This window comes from Falco cherrug, chromosome 3, assembly GCF_023634085.1.
Source record: "Falco cherrug isolate bFalChe1 chromosome 3, bFalChe1.pri, whole genome shotgun sequence".
NCBI lineage: Eukaryota > Metazoa > Chordata > Aves > Falconiformes > Falconidae > Falco > Falco cherrug.
In genome coordinates this window covers 116,628,539-116,642,835 of record NC_073699.1, presented here as the reverse complement: position 1 = coordinate 116,642,835, position 14,297 = coordinate 116,628,539, and the positions used below count along the sequence as shown (strand labels likewise).

At 47.5% G+C, this 14,297-nt stretch overlaps 3 protein-coding genes across 3 annotated transcripts; 2 read left to right on the top strand and 1 right to left on the bottom strand.

Annotated features, from left to right (window-relative positions):
- The first annotated feature begins 937 nt into the window (after nucleotides 1–937).
- Nucleotides 938–4,052, top strand: SYF2 (SYF2 pre-mRNA splicing factor). Its single transcript, XM_055705384.1, has 7 exons — nucleotides 938–1,551; nucleotides 1,651–1,770; nucleotides 2,192–2,317; nucleotides 2,546–2,663; nucleotides 2,784–2,874; nucleotides 3,465–3,563; nucleotides 3,660–4,052. Exons 1-7 carry the CDS (start codon nucleotides 1,270–1,272, stop codon nucleotides 3,823–3,825), a joined length of 1,002 nt encoding a protein of 333 aa, XP_055561359.1. The 5' UTR covers nucleotides 938–1,269; the 3' UTR covers nucleotides 3,826–4,052.
- A 715-nt stretch (nucleotides 4,053–4,767) lies between these two features.
- Nucleotides 4,768–9,664, bottom strand: RSRP1 (arginine and serine rich protein 1). The gene is made up of 6 exons (XM_005433056.4): nucleotides 9,467–9,664; nucleotides 9,313–9,368; nucleotides 7,518–8,147; nucleotides 7,040–7,194; nucleotides 5,742–5,825; nucleotides 4,768–5,291 (listed from the first exon to the last, which is right to left on the bottom strand). Exons 1-6 carry the CDS (start codon nucleotides 9,553–9,555, stop codon nucleotides 5,109–5,111), a joined length of 1,197 nt encoding a protein of 398 aa, XP_005433113.1. The 5' UTR covers nucleotides 9,556–9,664; the 3' UTR covers nucleotides 4,768–5,108.
- Nucleotides 9,665–9,833: 169 nt separating this feature from the next.
- On the top strand, nucleotides 9,834–13,391 carry TMEM50A (transmembrane protein 50A). Its single transcript, XM_055705321.1, has 7 exons — nucleotides 9,834–9,963; nucleotides 10,346–10,458; nucleotides 10,863–10,975; nucleotides 11,372–11,439; nucleotides 11,646–11,738; nucleotides 12,580–12,640; nucleotides 12,913–13,391. Exons 2-7 carry the CDS (start codon nucleotides 10,366–10,368, stop codon nucleotides 12,956–12,958), a joined length of 474 nt encoding a protein of 157 aa, XP_055561296.1. The 5' UTR covers nucleotides 9,834–9,963; nucleotides 10,346–10,365; the 3' UTR covers nucleotides 12,959–13,391.
- The last annotated feature ends 906 nt before the right edge of the window (nucleotides 13,392–14,297 follow it).

The window sequence follows — 14,297 nt, the reverse complement described above, 5'->3', positions numbered from 1 at the left end:
GTTAAAAGAGAACAGAGATAGTTCCCGTTTGCCAGGGCTGCCTGCCATTGCCACAACCCCTCATCGCTTGTGCTGCGTTTCCCTCTGCTGGAAAGTCACGAGCCGCAGCTGACAAGATCGATTTAATAAACTTATTGTCGGCTGGCAGTTAGTAACCTTACAGGGTTTGGATCATTCCTTCAGAGGAAAACAAAATTTCTGAACCCTTCTACCGTTACTGTATAAAGACATTAGAAATGCATACGCATGGATGCATTTGTACGTGCGTGTCAGTGTTGTTGATAAACCCTTACAATAAATCTACATTTGGCTTTGTAAGTCTGGAAGATCCAGGCCACGGCAGCAATATGGTGGAAATTTTTACTTTCTTTGCTCAGTGGTTGAAGCAAAACTTTCCCTTTTCTGTAAGAACTGCAGCTTTCTCCCTGAGCAAACCTGTTGCAGGTACCCCGAGTGGCGCTGGCAGGGCCGAGCGGGCAGGCAGCGCAGGCAGGGATGCCGTGGCTGGATTCCCACCCTACTCCAGGCCCGGGCGGCGCAGGCAGGGATGCCGTGGCTGGATTCCCACCCTACTCCAGGCCCGGGCGGCGCAGGCAGGGATGCCGTGGCTGGATTCCCACCCTACTCCAGGCCCGGGCGGCGCAGGCAGGGATGCCGTGGCTGGATTCCCACCCTACTCCAGGCCCGGGCGGCGCAGGCAGGGATGCTGTGGCTGGATTCCCACCCTACTCCAGGCCCTACCCTGGATCCCGCTGGTGCTTCCAGGTGAGCCCCGGCACAGCAGAGCTCAGCTGGTTCAGCTGCTTTCTTGCTTTGCCTGTAGAGTGCGCATCACCCCATCGATTCCTCAGAAGGAGAAAAAAAGGTTGATTAACAGTGTTTATTAAAGCATGGAGGCACTTCCAGCCCGCAGGAGGCTGCCGGCCCGGCCATTGGCATCCGGAATACCGGGGTAATGTAAAGACTGCTTTCCAAAGGGCTCCAAGATGCAGCGACAAGGCTTTAAATCTGCCTCCATAGGTTAAAAACCAGGAGAGTCAGTGTTTTTCATCTTCTAATCCTTGGCAGAGAGGAATGCGGCCCGCAAAGCCCGGTGCGGAAGGCCGGGCCCGGCCGCCTCAGCGCGGCCCTTAGTGACGGCGCGCCGGGTTCCCTTCCGGCCCAGACCCGTTGACGAGGGCGGCCATCGCCCCGGCGGGAGCGCAGCCCCGGGCCTCTGCGGCTCCCAGGGGGCACAAAGCCCGGCGAAGCGCTGAGCGGCCCGGCTCGATGGGAGGCGAGCCCTTCGGCACGCTGCCGGCCCTGCGGGAGGCCCGCGGCCCGTGGCAGCCCCAGGCGCTGTGCGTGCCCCAGGCGCTGTGCGTGCCCCAGGCGGTGCGGGGAAGGCGGCGGCAAGGGGCAGCGGCTCCTCCCGCCCGCAAGGTGGCGCCCAAGCGCGGCGGCCGCTCCCCGGCAGGAGGCGAGTGCGGCCCCAAGCGGAAGCGTCTCTCGCCCGTGATGGCGGCGGCGGCGGCGCTGGGCGGGTTGGAGGCCCCCGCGCCCGAGGGCGAGGTGAGACGGCGGCGAGGGAGGGGGAGGGAGGGAGGGGGGGAGGGGGGGGGCGGCCTGACTCCTGTCCGGGGACCGGTGGCTGAGTGTGGGTTGTTTCAGGGCTCCTCGGGCTCGGAGGACGAGGCGAGGCCCACAACAGCGGCGGCGGCGGCGGCAGCGGCGGCAGAGCAGAAGCGGGAGGAGCGGCTGCGCAAGTTCCGCGAGCTCCACATGATGCGGGTGCGGGAGCGGGGCCGGGATCAGGACCGGGAGTGGAGCCGGTTCCTGCCTGCGGTGCCGCAGGTCCCGGGGAGGCAGAGCCGAAGGGGCGGCTGGGGTGGCCCGGCCCGGGCGGCGCTCCCGGGGGGAGGTTGTGGCGCCGGTTTGCTGCTCCCGGCGCATAAGCGCACCCTGCCCGGCCCCGGCCCCGTCCGGCATGAACGGGCCCTGGTTGCTTCACCCCTTCGCCAAATGCAGCGTTTTGCCTGGCCTGGCCCCCTCTGGGACCGGCCCCCCGGGGCTCCCCTGTCCGTGCGGGGGTTGCCAGGGGGTCCCGTGTCCGTACCGGGGGTGCCAGGGGGTCCCTGTCCGTGCGGGGGTTGCCAGGGGGGTTCCCTGTCCGTGCCGGGGGTGCCAGGGATAACGAACCGTTCATTCCCAGAACGAGGCCCGCAAGCGGAATCACCAGGAAGTGGTGGAAGAAGATAAAAGACTGAAATTGCCAGCAAACTGGGAAGCCAAAAGAGCCCGGCTGGAGTGGGAGCTGAAGGTGGAGGAGAAGAAGAAGGTAACCAGACTGTTACAGCTCCCTGCACTGACACCGAGCCCCCCTCACAGTGGCTGGACAGGCTTGGGAGCTTATATGGGTGTTATCCCCCCAAAAAATCCATTTCTTAGACTTGTGATTATCTAAATGACTGTCCTATGCTGGAGGTTGACTGGACCGATCTAGGTAGGTTAAGTTTGATGCTTGGCCGTTATCGTTAAAACTGAACCGTTTTTTGTGCTGGGTTAGGAATGTGCAGCGAGAGGAGAAGACTATGAGCGAGTGAAACTGCTCGAGATCAGCGCTGAGGATGCCGAGAGGTGGGAAAGGAAGAAGAAAAGGAAGAATCCAGATCTAGGATTTTCAGGTAATGGCTTACCTATGGAATGGTCTGTGTTCATAGTGACAACCTTTGTTAGTCTTTAGCTGCAAACCGAACTATGAAATAAAAACCTTCACCTTGACACCAATTTATTTTCTTCCCAAGATTACGCAGCTGCTCAGCTGCGCCAGTACCAGAGGTTAACCCGGCAGATCAAACCTGACCTGGAGCAGTACGAGAAGCTCAAAGAGCAGTAGTAAGTAATTTATTTCAGTCATCCGGTGCAATCTGTGGTATTTCTAAGTTAATTAGCAAACACTGAAGACTTAACTAATCGTTTCAGCACGTGTATATTCTCACATATACTGTAACATTAAGTCTTTAAGATAATCATAAAACGCATGGCCTGGTACATCTACTCAGCAACCCCTGCTTCAGCAGTTGTGAGCAGTAGTGGTGTCATCAGTGGGAAGAAATACTTTGTCAATTAGATTATACTTAAATGCATGAGTAGATTACTCGTTTCTCTGAGCGGGTTTGGGGGGGTTTTAAGCAGCCTGGCATGATTTAAGAACAGACTGACTCGGATGAGAACTCACAAAGTTTGCATTCAGATGGATTTAGCATTTCAGTGGGTTTCTGGATCTTTTGTAGACACGTGCTAGTGTCAAAATAACAAAAAGAGGTTGAGTTTAGTATCAGCATGTTCTCACCTGAACCTTGGATTCCCACAGTTCAGTATGAGTTAAGTGCCTTGAAGGGTTACGTTAAAAATCAGACAGAAGCAGTGAGCTCTCAAAGTGATCAATACAGCTGTGTAAAGTGCCGCCCCTCTCTCTTGTCCAGTGGTGAAGCACTTTATCCCACATCTGACAGTCTCCTCCACGGAACTCATGTGCCGTCTAAGGAAGGCATCGATAGAATGGTGGCAGATCTTGAAAAACAGTAAGTAAATTCCAAGATGTGTGACACAGCAGCTTTGTGTAATCAAATCCACAGGATTCACCCCCAGCTCTTCAAACACTGCCCTTTGTCTTACAGAATCGAAAAGCGTGAAAAATACAGTCGACGACGTCCCTACAATGACGATGCAGACATCGACTACATTAACGAGAGGAACGCCAAGTTCAACAAGAAGGCAGAGAGGTTCTATGGGAAGTACACGGCCGAGATTAAACAGAACTTGGAGAGAGGAACAGCCGTGTGAACCCATGCCTCAGGCAGAGCACATACAACTTAACATTGCTTGGGGGATGCAGTATCAAAAAACCCACTTTGTAGTCCTTATTAAGCCATTTTTAAAACTAGTAAGTATATTTAATGTAACACAAGTAGTTTGCATAACAACTTCAGCTGTATACAGCTTTTACTTGCTCTAACCACCTTTTCATCTGCAATTTCATGTTCTCAATAAAGTTCTCTGTTTAGAATAAACCTTGTCTTCATTCTGCAGTAGCTCAAAGTCCCCAGGAACACTTTTTTTAGTGAGAAGCAGCACGTGGCCTTTGTGAAGCAGCAGCTGGCTGTGCCCGAGGTGGGAGGTCAGCACGGAGCAGTGTGTGCACAGCACAGCCACCCCGTTACCGGCAGCAGAACGGCCCATCCTTCCTTACCAAGAGGGCAAGGGACTCTCAAGCAACCAACTTGCTGCAGAACTCCTTTAATTCTTACATGCATTTGCCAGCCTCATCTTAGCAATTTCATAATTTTAAGTTTCCAGACTGGAGCAGTGAAATTCCATTTTAATAGCTATTTCTAGGAAAAAAATCCTTTAAGCGATTGCTCCAAACGCATGCAGCAGCCCCTTTACATGCCTGCATGTTTTTCTCCATAGACCAGAGGTCACAGGCAAGGCACAGAGCCCAGTACGCTGGGCCACTAAATTCGGGTGCTCTGAAGCTACCAGCATCGTAACTTGTGTGCTGATGTCACATGAAGCCTCTGCCCATGTCACAACTGGCTTCCTGCCTTACACAGCCAGCCTGGGCAGGAACCGTTCCAGTGTAAGGGCCCACTTTCAGAAAGACATAAAAATTACCTTCTGTTGCACTTGGTGGTAACCACGTGGTAAGTGAAAGCTACGCCTGGACACAAGCACACTGGGGACAGTCCGTACTGAGCACAGATCCAACACTCGACACGTTGAGAAGCCAGTGCAAAAACTAAACTTTATTCACTTAGAGTAAACAGTTACACAATGTAAATCAAGAGTTCAAAATAACAGCTACCGAAACTATTGTTTAGAAAAAGTTACCCACCTGTAAGTTCTAGTCCTTTAAAGCAATACAAAATATTTACAAATATACACAAGATTCCCACCTGTGGCTTCTGGATCATTGTGCTCTATATCTGAAAGAGAAACCTAAGATTCCAGAATTAAGATCTCAAAATAAATACTCGGTATGAACAAGTTTTTAACCTGATAAGAAAATTTTGTATCACTACTGAAGTGTGCATAATGCTGCAGTCAAAGACAGTGAGAAAGACAGGCTAGCGTGCCCGGAACAGTGCACTTTTAGGTGAGAAGTTTAGAAATGTTTTCTTCTCTTCCTTCTTGACAGGAACCCACTGCCCATAGGGACTTCCCTTTCTGTCATCTTCTCTGCCTGGAGAAATGGCTGGTTCTTTAACATGGCTCACTGGTTTCTGTAGTACTGGCTTTGCCATTGTATTCTGGAAAAAGAAATTTCCTTTAAAAATCCCAGAACAAGGAGGAGTGTACTAAAATCTGTCAACTTCAAGAGGTTTATCTGTACTGGTAAAACATGTTTTCTTTCCAGTTCATGGGAGACTTGATGCCTACTGAGTATCAACTAATAGACACAAGATTTGGGGAAGTTGCTTTTTCCTTAGTCTGCGTTACTAAAACGTGTAACTTAAGTTCTGGTGTAAACTAGTTCTGCATGAGTCTGTAGCACAGTGCAGATGTTCAACATTATTAGGTGCTGAAAGGTCAACATTTTAAACACACTACAGCAGTGTGTTTACAGTGCTCTATCTAACCCCTCCAGGAAAGTCATTACAAAATCATTTAAGATCTTTATTTTGGCAACCAATGCTGGGAAAAGGCTAACACAGGAAGGATGAAGCACTGAACTTCCATCTTGGGAAAATCACACTTACATTAGGACTGAAAGAAATGCTTCTCGGTATGGTTGCTCTCTCCATTCCACTCTTGGTCATGTCTTCTGCTAGTCTTCGGGGTTGCTAGAGAAGAGCATGCACAGCTTAAGTGGGAGGATAGATCATTCCATGCAAGTTAAGGCAGTTACTAGAGAGTATGATCTTTCTAGTAGAGTTGTTTCAGAAATTTACATCAAAAGTAGCTGGTAAGCTACTAAATACGCAATCCGATCGATGTTGAACTCAATTCAAAAAGCATTCAGTATTTTTACTAATGGCATCGACCAATTCACATGTGACCTGACACCCATGCCCCAGTTACAGTTTTAAAAAGGATTTAAATGATTCAAAGCATGGAGTGCCATACAGCACAGTCGTGGCAGAGCAAGCTGCATTAAGTTCTGCATATCCATCCTGCAGAGCCTGGGATAACAACAACAAACTTATCTGCAAGTGATGCAGGCCTCTTCTTCTGTACTCTCTCAACATCTGGAATATATTGCATATATTATGAAAGGGATGCCTGTACCATTTGTCTAAAACCCTTAGTTAAATTTACTTCCATTTGAAATAGCAGTATGCAACTGGTACAAGTTATTGCAGTTTTGTACTAACCATGAATCAGATTAACGCACTGTAACAACACAGCCAAACTAAAATTCAGGTTTAAGCTGCTCAGGTTTCTCCCTCCCTTAAAATTCACAGCAGCTACAGCCCACAAGTCCCTTAATTACCAACAGATTTTCTTCATCATGTCTGGAACCATAGTCATGATTTCTATAAGACAGAAATAAAGTATGTAAAATGCATTGTGTGCTTGGGTATGTAATTTCTGGGAAACAGTTTGTTGCACATGAAAAGCTTTTAACAGTTAAAAAGGGAAAAAAAAAATTTAACCTTTAAGAAAAACTCCACACTAAGTCTGGTAAGAAGACTCCTTGTTTTAGGTCAGAAACACATGAACTAGTGTAATTAATGGCCAATATCCTATTAGAAGAACAACTCAAAAAAACAAACTACATTCACCTCTCCTTTCCAACCTGTCAGGACTGGAAAGCCTGCACGTACTCAGTGGATTAACCACTTCTTAAAAAGAGTTGATAGTATTTTCAGCTTATTGCAAAGTCTACAGTGGTTTCTAGAGCAGATTCAGCGTTCTGGTAAATCTGCAGGTTTTGTTCAAGGGTTTGCATTCATAACCACAAACCCAACAGTTAAAAGCTATAACACATCCATGCAGATGACAAGTTTTAAGAAGTGTTTACCTTTTCATTGAGAATACTCCTGTTCATACTTACCTCAGCTGACTCTCCAGGGTCTTCATGATCTTGTTTTTCATTTTTTATCTCTTTGGTAGGAGAAACAATCCTCAAGCTTGCTGGCAAGACTATGTTATCAGTTCCCAGAGCTTTTGCAGCATTAGCTTTCGCAATTTCCAGGAGTTCCCTCTTGTCTGCAGAGGGGAGGAAAAAAAAAAGCATCTTCTGTTTAAATCAGTATGTGCCTACTCATACAAGCCTAAAAACTGCAGGTTTACTATCACTACACCTACATAAGCATCAGCTGTGATGAAATTTCCTAACAACTTGGGAGATTCAGCTTCAGTTGAAACACAAAGAATATGCTCTGAACTATTTTTTTTAGACAGATAACCACACAGATATTTTGTTCCACATCACCATTACCAGTTATGCTTTATAAAGCAAGTAAACAGATGAGAATCTGACAGGTTAAATTGTATGTTCTGAGGTTCTCACACAAGAGTCAAGAAAGTACCTTTTTCACTCAAATGGAGAGGTGACCTACTCCGAGATCTTGTTCTTGACCTGCTTCTCCAGCTCCTGTAAGCTTCAAGATATATTGTTCGCCCAAACCCGTAGTATCTTCGGCCTCTTGATCGTGATCTGCTTCTCGAATAGGACCTTCTGTAATACGATCTTCCACGGGACCACGACCTACTGCGTGATCTATATCTTGGAGGAGAGCGGCGGTACCACCTGTAGTGCCTGGCATGGTGCCTTCCTCGGTACCTCATAGAGCCGCGTGATCTCGACCAGCTTCTGGAATATGAACGTGAGTATCTTCTGTACCTTCGGGAACCACTTCTTCTAGCCCATGACCTTGATCTGGATCTGGACCGGCTCCAGCTCCTTGAGGAAGCTGAAGAGGAACTACTTGAACTGGACCGTGAACTGCAAGAGGATCTGCTAGATGACCTTGTCGATGACCTGTCACAGCTCCTCTTGGATCTCAGAGACGACTCTCTTTTCTTTGGTGAGCTGAGGGTTAAGTCATCCATGCAGCCTGTCATGTCATCAGTTTTCCTAACCACCGTTTTCTGCACGCCAGTACTTTCAGAAGCTGGTTCCGTTTTTATTGTTGTTCTGCAACACCCGGTCTCTGTTCCTGTTGTGGGTGGGGAGGAGGAAGTTCATCATTTATATGCATCAAGTCATTTATACAGCAACAACATACATTGTGACACGCAGGCAAAAAGGTCAAGGATAATTAAACACACCAACAATTGTCATCCAGTTTATCAGCATTTTTTGCGCGTGACAGTTAAGTTTCCTCATTTCCTCTCCTGTAGCCAGTCTTCTATAGGAGATTTAAAAAACGCTTCACTTTAAACCATGGGTAGTTCTGTGCAGAGTTTTGAAGAGAGGTTTGTTTGTGATACCCTTCATTTGCTAGGTGAGCACACACCTTTTGTAAAAGGCGTATAAGACAGTATCTTTCCTCCTCCGGACAGAATTTTCAAGGAATTTTATCTTCCATCTATTCTAAATGCAGCCTGTTGCATCTACAATGCAATGTAACCATTTGCCTTCCAGACCAGTATAAATTTGACAGTTTTCGTCTGCAGTTGTACGTAAGTTTTTTCCCCCCAACAGGGAGGAAAAAGAAAAAAATAGTACCTTCGAGGTACAAAGCAGCCACTTCCAAATCTCGAGTGTATCACATTACAAAACTATCTGCACAACGCTGCACACCTCCCAGCAGCGCATAGAGCAAGCTGCTATTAAAAACATTCTACGTAGCCACTGAAAAACACAGCTAATGGATTCACTGGACGTGACCTGTACAGAATCTAAGACTTGTTAAGGTTATATATTAATAAATAAAATGGCTGTCCCCCTAGCGGCAGCCATTTTATAATTACAAAGGTTACTGTAATCTAGGGCGTAATTATCTGATCATCAGGACTTAAACCCTGCGCTACGTCACCACTTTACAGTTTAAGGAAGCTTGCTCTGTCACAAAATGTGTATTTAGCGTTCACTGTAAACCTAAGTTACCAAATCATTCTTAATGCCTTACTGAAATCTGTAACTAGGTCCCACAGACGTTTGCAACAAGCATTCCCCTTACTGAAGGGAAAGTTTCACCGCTTCACCTCCACAAGGGCCAAGGTCACGCAGAGGGCACAGGTAAAACAAGACAATGTGGCCTCCAACACCCCCAACAGGTTTCCAAGCCCGGGAATACCTGGCACCCCAGCGCACCCTCACACCCCCGGCCGACCCACCGGGCCGGCACCGGCCGTCAGAGGCGGTTTGCGGGCACTTACCGCTGGGAGCCGCCGGGCACCCCCGGTGCTGGTTGCCGTGAGGCGTCTGCGCGCTTCTGTAATAAAAAAAAAAACCAGCGTGAATAATGTGTCCCCTCAGCGCGGCCAGCGGAACCTGCCCCCCTCCCAGCACCCCGAATAACCGCCAGCTCACCGGCCGCAGCCCGCCGGGCTCCCCCCGCACGGGTCCTGCTCCAGCGGCGACGCCTGAGGAGACAGCCCCGCTTCGTGAGTCACCCCCATAGCGAGCGGCCAGACCCCTCCGCAACCGCGATACAGCCACAACAAGACGCAGCCCTGACAGAACCACCGCCCGCTCCCGCCACCCAGCAGCGACTGAGAGCGGCCGAGAAACTTCCAGAAACGTAACCACCCCCCCGCCCCCCACCCCCCGGTTACGCAACGGGCTCAGGGCGCACGCGCAGCGCCTCAGCCCCCGCCCCGCCCGCCCCCCTCCCCAGCGCTGCGGCGCATGCGCACCACGAGCCGCACGGAGCGGGGGGGAGGGGGTGCGCACCCGGCGCGCCTGCGCGGGCGGCCGCGCGGTCTCGTGACTGCGCCGGGGGGCGGCGCATGCGCGGTGCGCGGCTGGCGGCGGGGCGGGGGGGCCGGTGCGCGCGCCGGGAGCCGCCGGTTGTTCGCCGCCCTGAGGTAAGCGCGGAGGCGGTGTGGGGAGCCGGCCCCGGGCGCGGCGGGACGCTTGGCCGCCGCCTTCTCCTCTTTCGGAGTGGTCGCGGCCCCGCTGGATACCCCCGGCCTGGGGTGCGGGAGGGCGGTGGGGCCCCGTCCGAGGGCTGGGCGGCGGTGCCTCCGCCTCCGCTCTGAGGCTGCCGCTTCTCCAGCGATTTGGTGGTGGGTGCTGCTGGCCACGCTGTCAGCTGCTCCCTTCCCTAGGGAAGGGGCCTTGGCTGTGGGATTTTCAGGTGGCGTTGAGCAGTTCTGACCTGCTTTGCGAACTGCGCGTTGTTGCGTGCCAGCTCTTGATGTGTGATGAGTTTCCCCTTCGAAATAAACGTCTCTTTTTCTTCTGTAGTTCTTCAGAGCCCAGAAAAAATGTCAGGTTTTCTTGAGAGCTTGAGGTGCTCGGAGTGTGTTGACTGGGGAGAGAAAAGAAACACGATCGCTTCTGTTGCTGCAGGAGTGCTGGTGCGTACGGCTTCTCTTACATTGCTTTTGGGCTTTTTTAGATGTTGTCAGCTGTCGATGAGCTAAAAATTATTAGCTGTTTGAAGGTAAAAGGAAGAACAGGGATACGTTATCCTTGTGTGTAGCAGCAGGGTTAAGGATGAAATGTGTTCTGGGTGTTTGCATCTGTGTATTCCTTAAGTTTTGTAGCTCCAACCCATGTAATAACTGTTGGAGCAGGTAAATCTCTGGCTTTGCATTTAACCTCATTCCTAAGTTGATAGCAAAGTTAGGTATGCTATCAGTTGACACTGGGCTGGAGACTGTAAGAATGATTTTATAAATATTTTTTTCTAGAGCAGTCTTATACGTTGTTAAAAGCCCGTATTTTAAGCTATTGTGCTCTTTTTTTTCCTTTCTAATAGTTTTTTACAGGTTGGTGGATAATCATAGATGCAGCTGTGAAGTACCCTAAAGTGGAAGACTTCAACCATTCATACCATGCTTGTGGGGTTATAGCCACTATTGCATTCCTAATGTAAGTGTAATTTCTTGATCAGAGCTGCATACCCCTAGAACTTATTTTGCGCAATTAATAAAAGAACGTATAGTCTTTAAGTGGAGAGGTAACCAAGAATAACAAATCAAGCTACTATCAGAGTATCTCTAATATTTGTCTTACACTTACTGATACAGTAAGGAACCTTTTTAAAAAATCAAGCGTGTTGTAGAAGTCCAAGTCTTATTAGCCTCTGGAGAAATGCTTTTTTAAGTTTTAGTCTTGTCCCTTTTTAAAAAAAAAATACCAAAAAATACAACATCATCCTTTTTAGGTAGGTTTTTGAGAAGTCTCATATTCTTCCTGTTGTTTTATAAACATTTACTTCTGGCTTTACCTGTGTTTACCCAGTTTTATCCTGGTTTGCTTGTACAGGATCAACGCGGTGTCTAATGGACAGGTACGGGGTGACAGTTATAGTGAAGGCTGTCTGGGACAAACAGGTACGGTGCTCTACGCTGTTGTGTAGCAATAGATCTGTGAAGCCATTCAGTCTTGGAAGAGGGGTAGGAGCTGTACCAGCGCACGCGTTGCGTGTCTGCATGTAGCTCTGTGTGTCATGGAAGGTGCTCTGAAACAAAAGCATGCTGAAAGTCACAAGCATCCGTACTGGGGCAGAGGCACAGAACATCCATGTGTCTTTTTTAAGGTGCTCGGATCTGGCTGTTCATTGGGTTTATGATGGCTTTTGGATCTCTGATTGCTTCCATGTGGATCCTTTTTGGAGGCTATGTTGTTAAAGGTAAGATACAGTGTAGAATGTGACCTGATTCATTTTTGGAAGTTCTAAGTATTTTAAATTACTAGTGAATTTTAGAACTTATTTTTAGATCATTTCTAGGCAGGCCCAGTTTTAACATTTTCATTGCATGTGCACCACTATTCTATACTATCTGCTATTACGTGGACTGATTTTACCTACTACTAAGTCACAACTAGCCTTGCTACAAACACCGGTCTTGGTCAACTGGGAACCGTACTGATATAATTAAACTGCTGCAGTTACATGGGAATAACTCCCTGGGTGAACACTAATTCCCAGAACAAAAATTACTGATTTTGTGCAAATTACTCCCAAAGCCTGTACGCCAAATTAGCAAAAAGGAAAAAAATAAATTTAAATTAAGACTTCAACACGTACCATGGTAACAGTTTTGAGAAAGACATGAAAAATGCAGTGTATTATCTTTGTTTTTCAAAAGGAAGTTAGGTCGCTTAAGTAAATGTAAAAATATTACTTGTACCTGGAGCTGAAGTGAATTTCAGACTAGTCAGGCCACACCGGTAGTTTTGTTTAATTTACATTCTCATCAGCTTTGGCCTTACTCAATTCACAGGGAATTTTCAAGGAAACCTGGGTGTGTTAGTTGCATTGCAGTGCTAATGCGCAAATATCCGTACGTAAATTAAACCGCCCACAGCAGGGGGGCTGGAACTGGATGATCTTTAAGGGCCCTTCTGACCCAGACTATACTGTGATCTTTGATAACATGGTGCGGTTTAGTGCTTCTGAAATGTTGGAGATGGGCTATGCTTGAAAATTACTTCAAAAAAATTTATGGCGATTTTTTTTCTTTTGTTAGAAAAACCAATAGTATACCCAGGAATAGCTGTGTTTTTCCAGAATGCGTTCATCTTTTTTGGGTAAGGCTATCTTCCTTTGTTCATTTCTTATCTGAAACTTGCTGTAATCTGCTTTGGTTTTTTTTCTTAATGCCTGTTTTATAATTAGACATGTGTGAATAAACTGCTAGTAAAGGCAGTAGATCTCGGGGATCTGTCTGCATAGGTTTTGTTGCAGGACCAGGAACTGGCTACAGACACTACAGCTCGCTCCCTGAAATCATGTATTGAAACTACTGGGCATTTGATTTGCTCCATGATGTACTCATGTCCCTTTATTCTGTTTTAAACAGAGGACTGGTCTTCAAATTTGGTCGCACGGAAGATTTGTGGCAATGAACACGCCTGTGGAAGTGCGTTGGCCATCCTGGTTTTTTTAACTGCACGCTCCCAGAATTTTGTAAAACCATTTTGTAAACGGTGACCTTCAATTATGTCTAAAGCTAAACCAAGGAAACCTAAATCACAGCACTAGAAATTCTGGTTCTTCTATGTTCGGGTTTTTTTTTTTAAACTCTTGTATGTTGATTTAAATGTTGTAATGTTTTTGACAAATGTAAAATTGCTACAGCAATGGAAGTCACTTTTATGATACCATGTTTGCTACAGGTAAATAGTATAGTGGAAAATGGATGTATTTAACCAGCTGTTTCTATGACATTATTTACAAACCTTACAAGACTTACTAAAAATGCTCTAAAACAACTTTTTAACATATATTTATTAAATACTTCCTGTATCTGGACAATATAACCATTTCTTCAATTTAAAATTTACTGGTGTGTGGCTTTTCTTGCATAATATGGAACTATGCTGCTTTGAGATTTATTTTTTTTTTGCTCCTCTCCCTGAATATTTAATTTATCCTATGGCGATAATGAAGGAGTCTCTGGTGAGTAACAACGTACTGTTGCTGTGGATAGTGCAGAGGCACGAGTACAAATGACGTAGTGGCTCTAGATGGAAGTAGCTCGTCCACAAAGCTTGCTGTCAACTATTGTCTAACTCCTGTTAAAAAAAAAAAAAAAAAAAAGGAAGAGTGCTTTTCAGATCAGACTTCTCTCTTTGCCGAAGAGTACTCCTCAGACCAGGCACGGTCACTTCCAGGGAGAATTTTGATCCTGTATTTGCCCCTTCCTCTGCATTCACCTGGGCTAGTTGCTCAAGAAATCAGTGATGAGAGAGATGGGGCGGGGGGAAGGGAGGGAGTAAAATACGATTCCTTAAAAGCAGTCCTGCTAGAAAGCAGCCATTTCTGTTGCAGAAGTTGTGTTTGGGTGGTTGCTGGGAAGTTAAGGAGCACAAACTGAGCCTGGATTACACCGCTACACAGGTCGCAGCGTGTTAATGGTGAGGTAAGGTAACTGCGGAGGTGTGTGTCCAGGCTGAGCGTCACCGCCAGCCCGTGGGAGCCGTGGGCAGCTGATAGATCAGGCAGATCACCGGCTGGTTTGTGTCTGGGAATCAGAACAACTGTCCGTTCCCCTGCAAGTCATTTTTGGTTACATGAAACGTGTCTCACACTTCTTGAACTGTTCTAACTTTGCTGAATCCCTAACGAATGAACGGCGGTCAGCATGCCTTGCTGCAGTGAGTGGCAGGGAACTCACGCCTTGTCTTCAACACCGTGTTTTTCCTCATTATTTTTAAGCCAAGTGTGCTGAATAAATAAAAACAA

Excerpts from the sequence above, each read along its gene's own strand:
- SYF2 (XM_055705384.1), top strand. The coding sequence starts at position 1,270 with ATGGGAGGCGAGCCCTTCGGCACGCTGCCGGCCCTGCGGGAGGCCCGC. Across the intron at positions 1,771-2,191 it reads GCGAGCTCCACATGATGCGG|AACGAGGCCCGCAAGCGGAA; the intron begins GTGCGGGAGCGG and ends GTTCATTCCCAG. Across the intron at positions 2,875-3,464 it reads GAGAAGCTCAAAGAGCAGTA|TGGTGAAGCACTTTATCCCA; the intron begins GTAAGTAATTTA and ends TCTCTTGTCCAG.
- RSRP1 (XM_005433056.4), bottom strand. The coding sequence starts at position 9,555 with ATGGGGGTGACTCACGAAGCGGGGCTGTCTCCTCAGGCGTCGCCGCTG. Across the intron at positions 9,369-9,466 it reads AGCCCGGCGGGCTGCGGCCG|AAGCGCGCAGACGCCTCACG; the intron begins GTGAGCTGGCGG and ends TTTTTATTACAG. Across the intron at positions 5,292-5,741 it reads GCATTTCTTTCAGTCCTAAT|AATACAATGGCAAAGCCAGT; the intron begins GTAAGTGTGATT and ends TTCTTTTTCCAG.
- TMEM50A (XM_055705321.1), top strand. The coding sequence starts at position 10,366 with ATGTCAGGTTTTCTTGAGAGCTTGAGGTGCTCGGAGTGTGTTGACTGG. Across the intron at positions 11,739-12,579 it reads TGGAGGCTATGTTGTTAAAG|AAAAACCAATAGTATACCCA; the intron begins GTAAGATACAGT and ends TTCTTTTGTTAG. Across the intron at positions 12,641-12,912 it reads AATGCGTTCATCTTTTTTGG|AGGACTGGTCTTCAAATTTG; the intron begins GTAAGGCTATCT and ends TGTTTTAAACAG.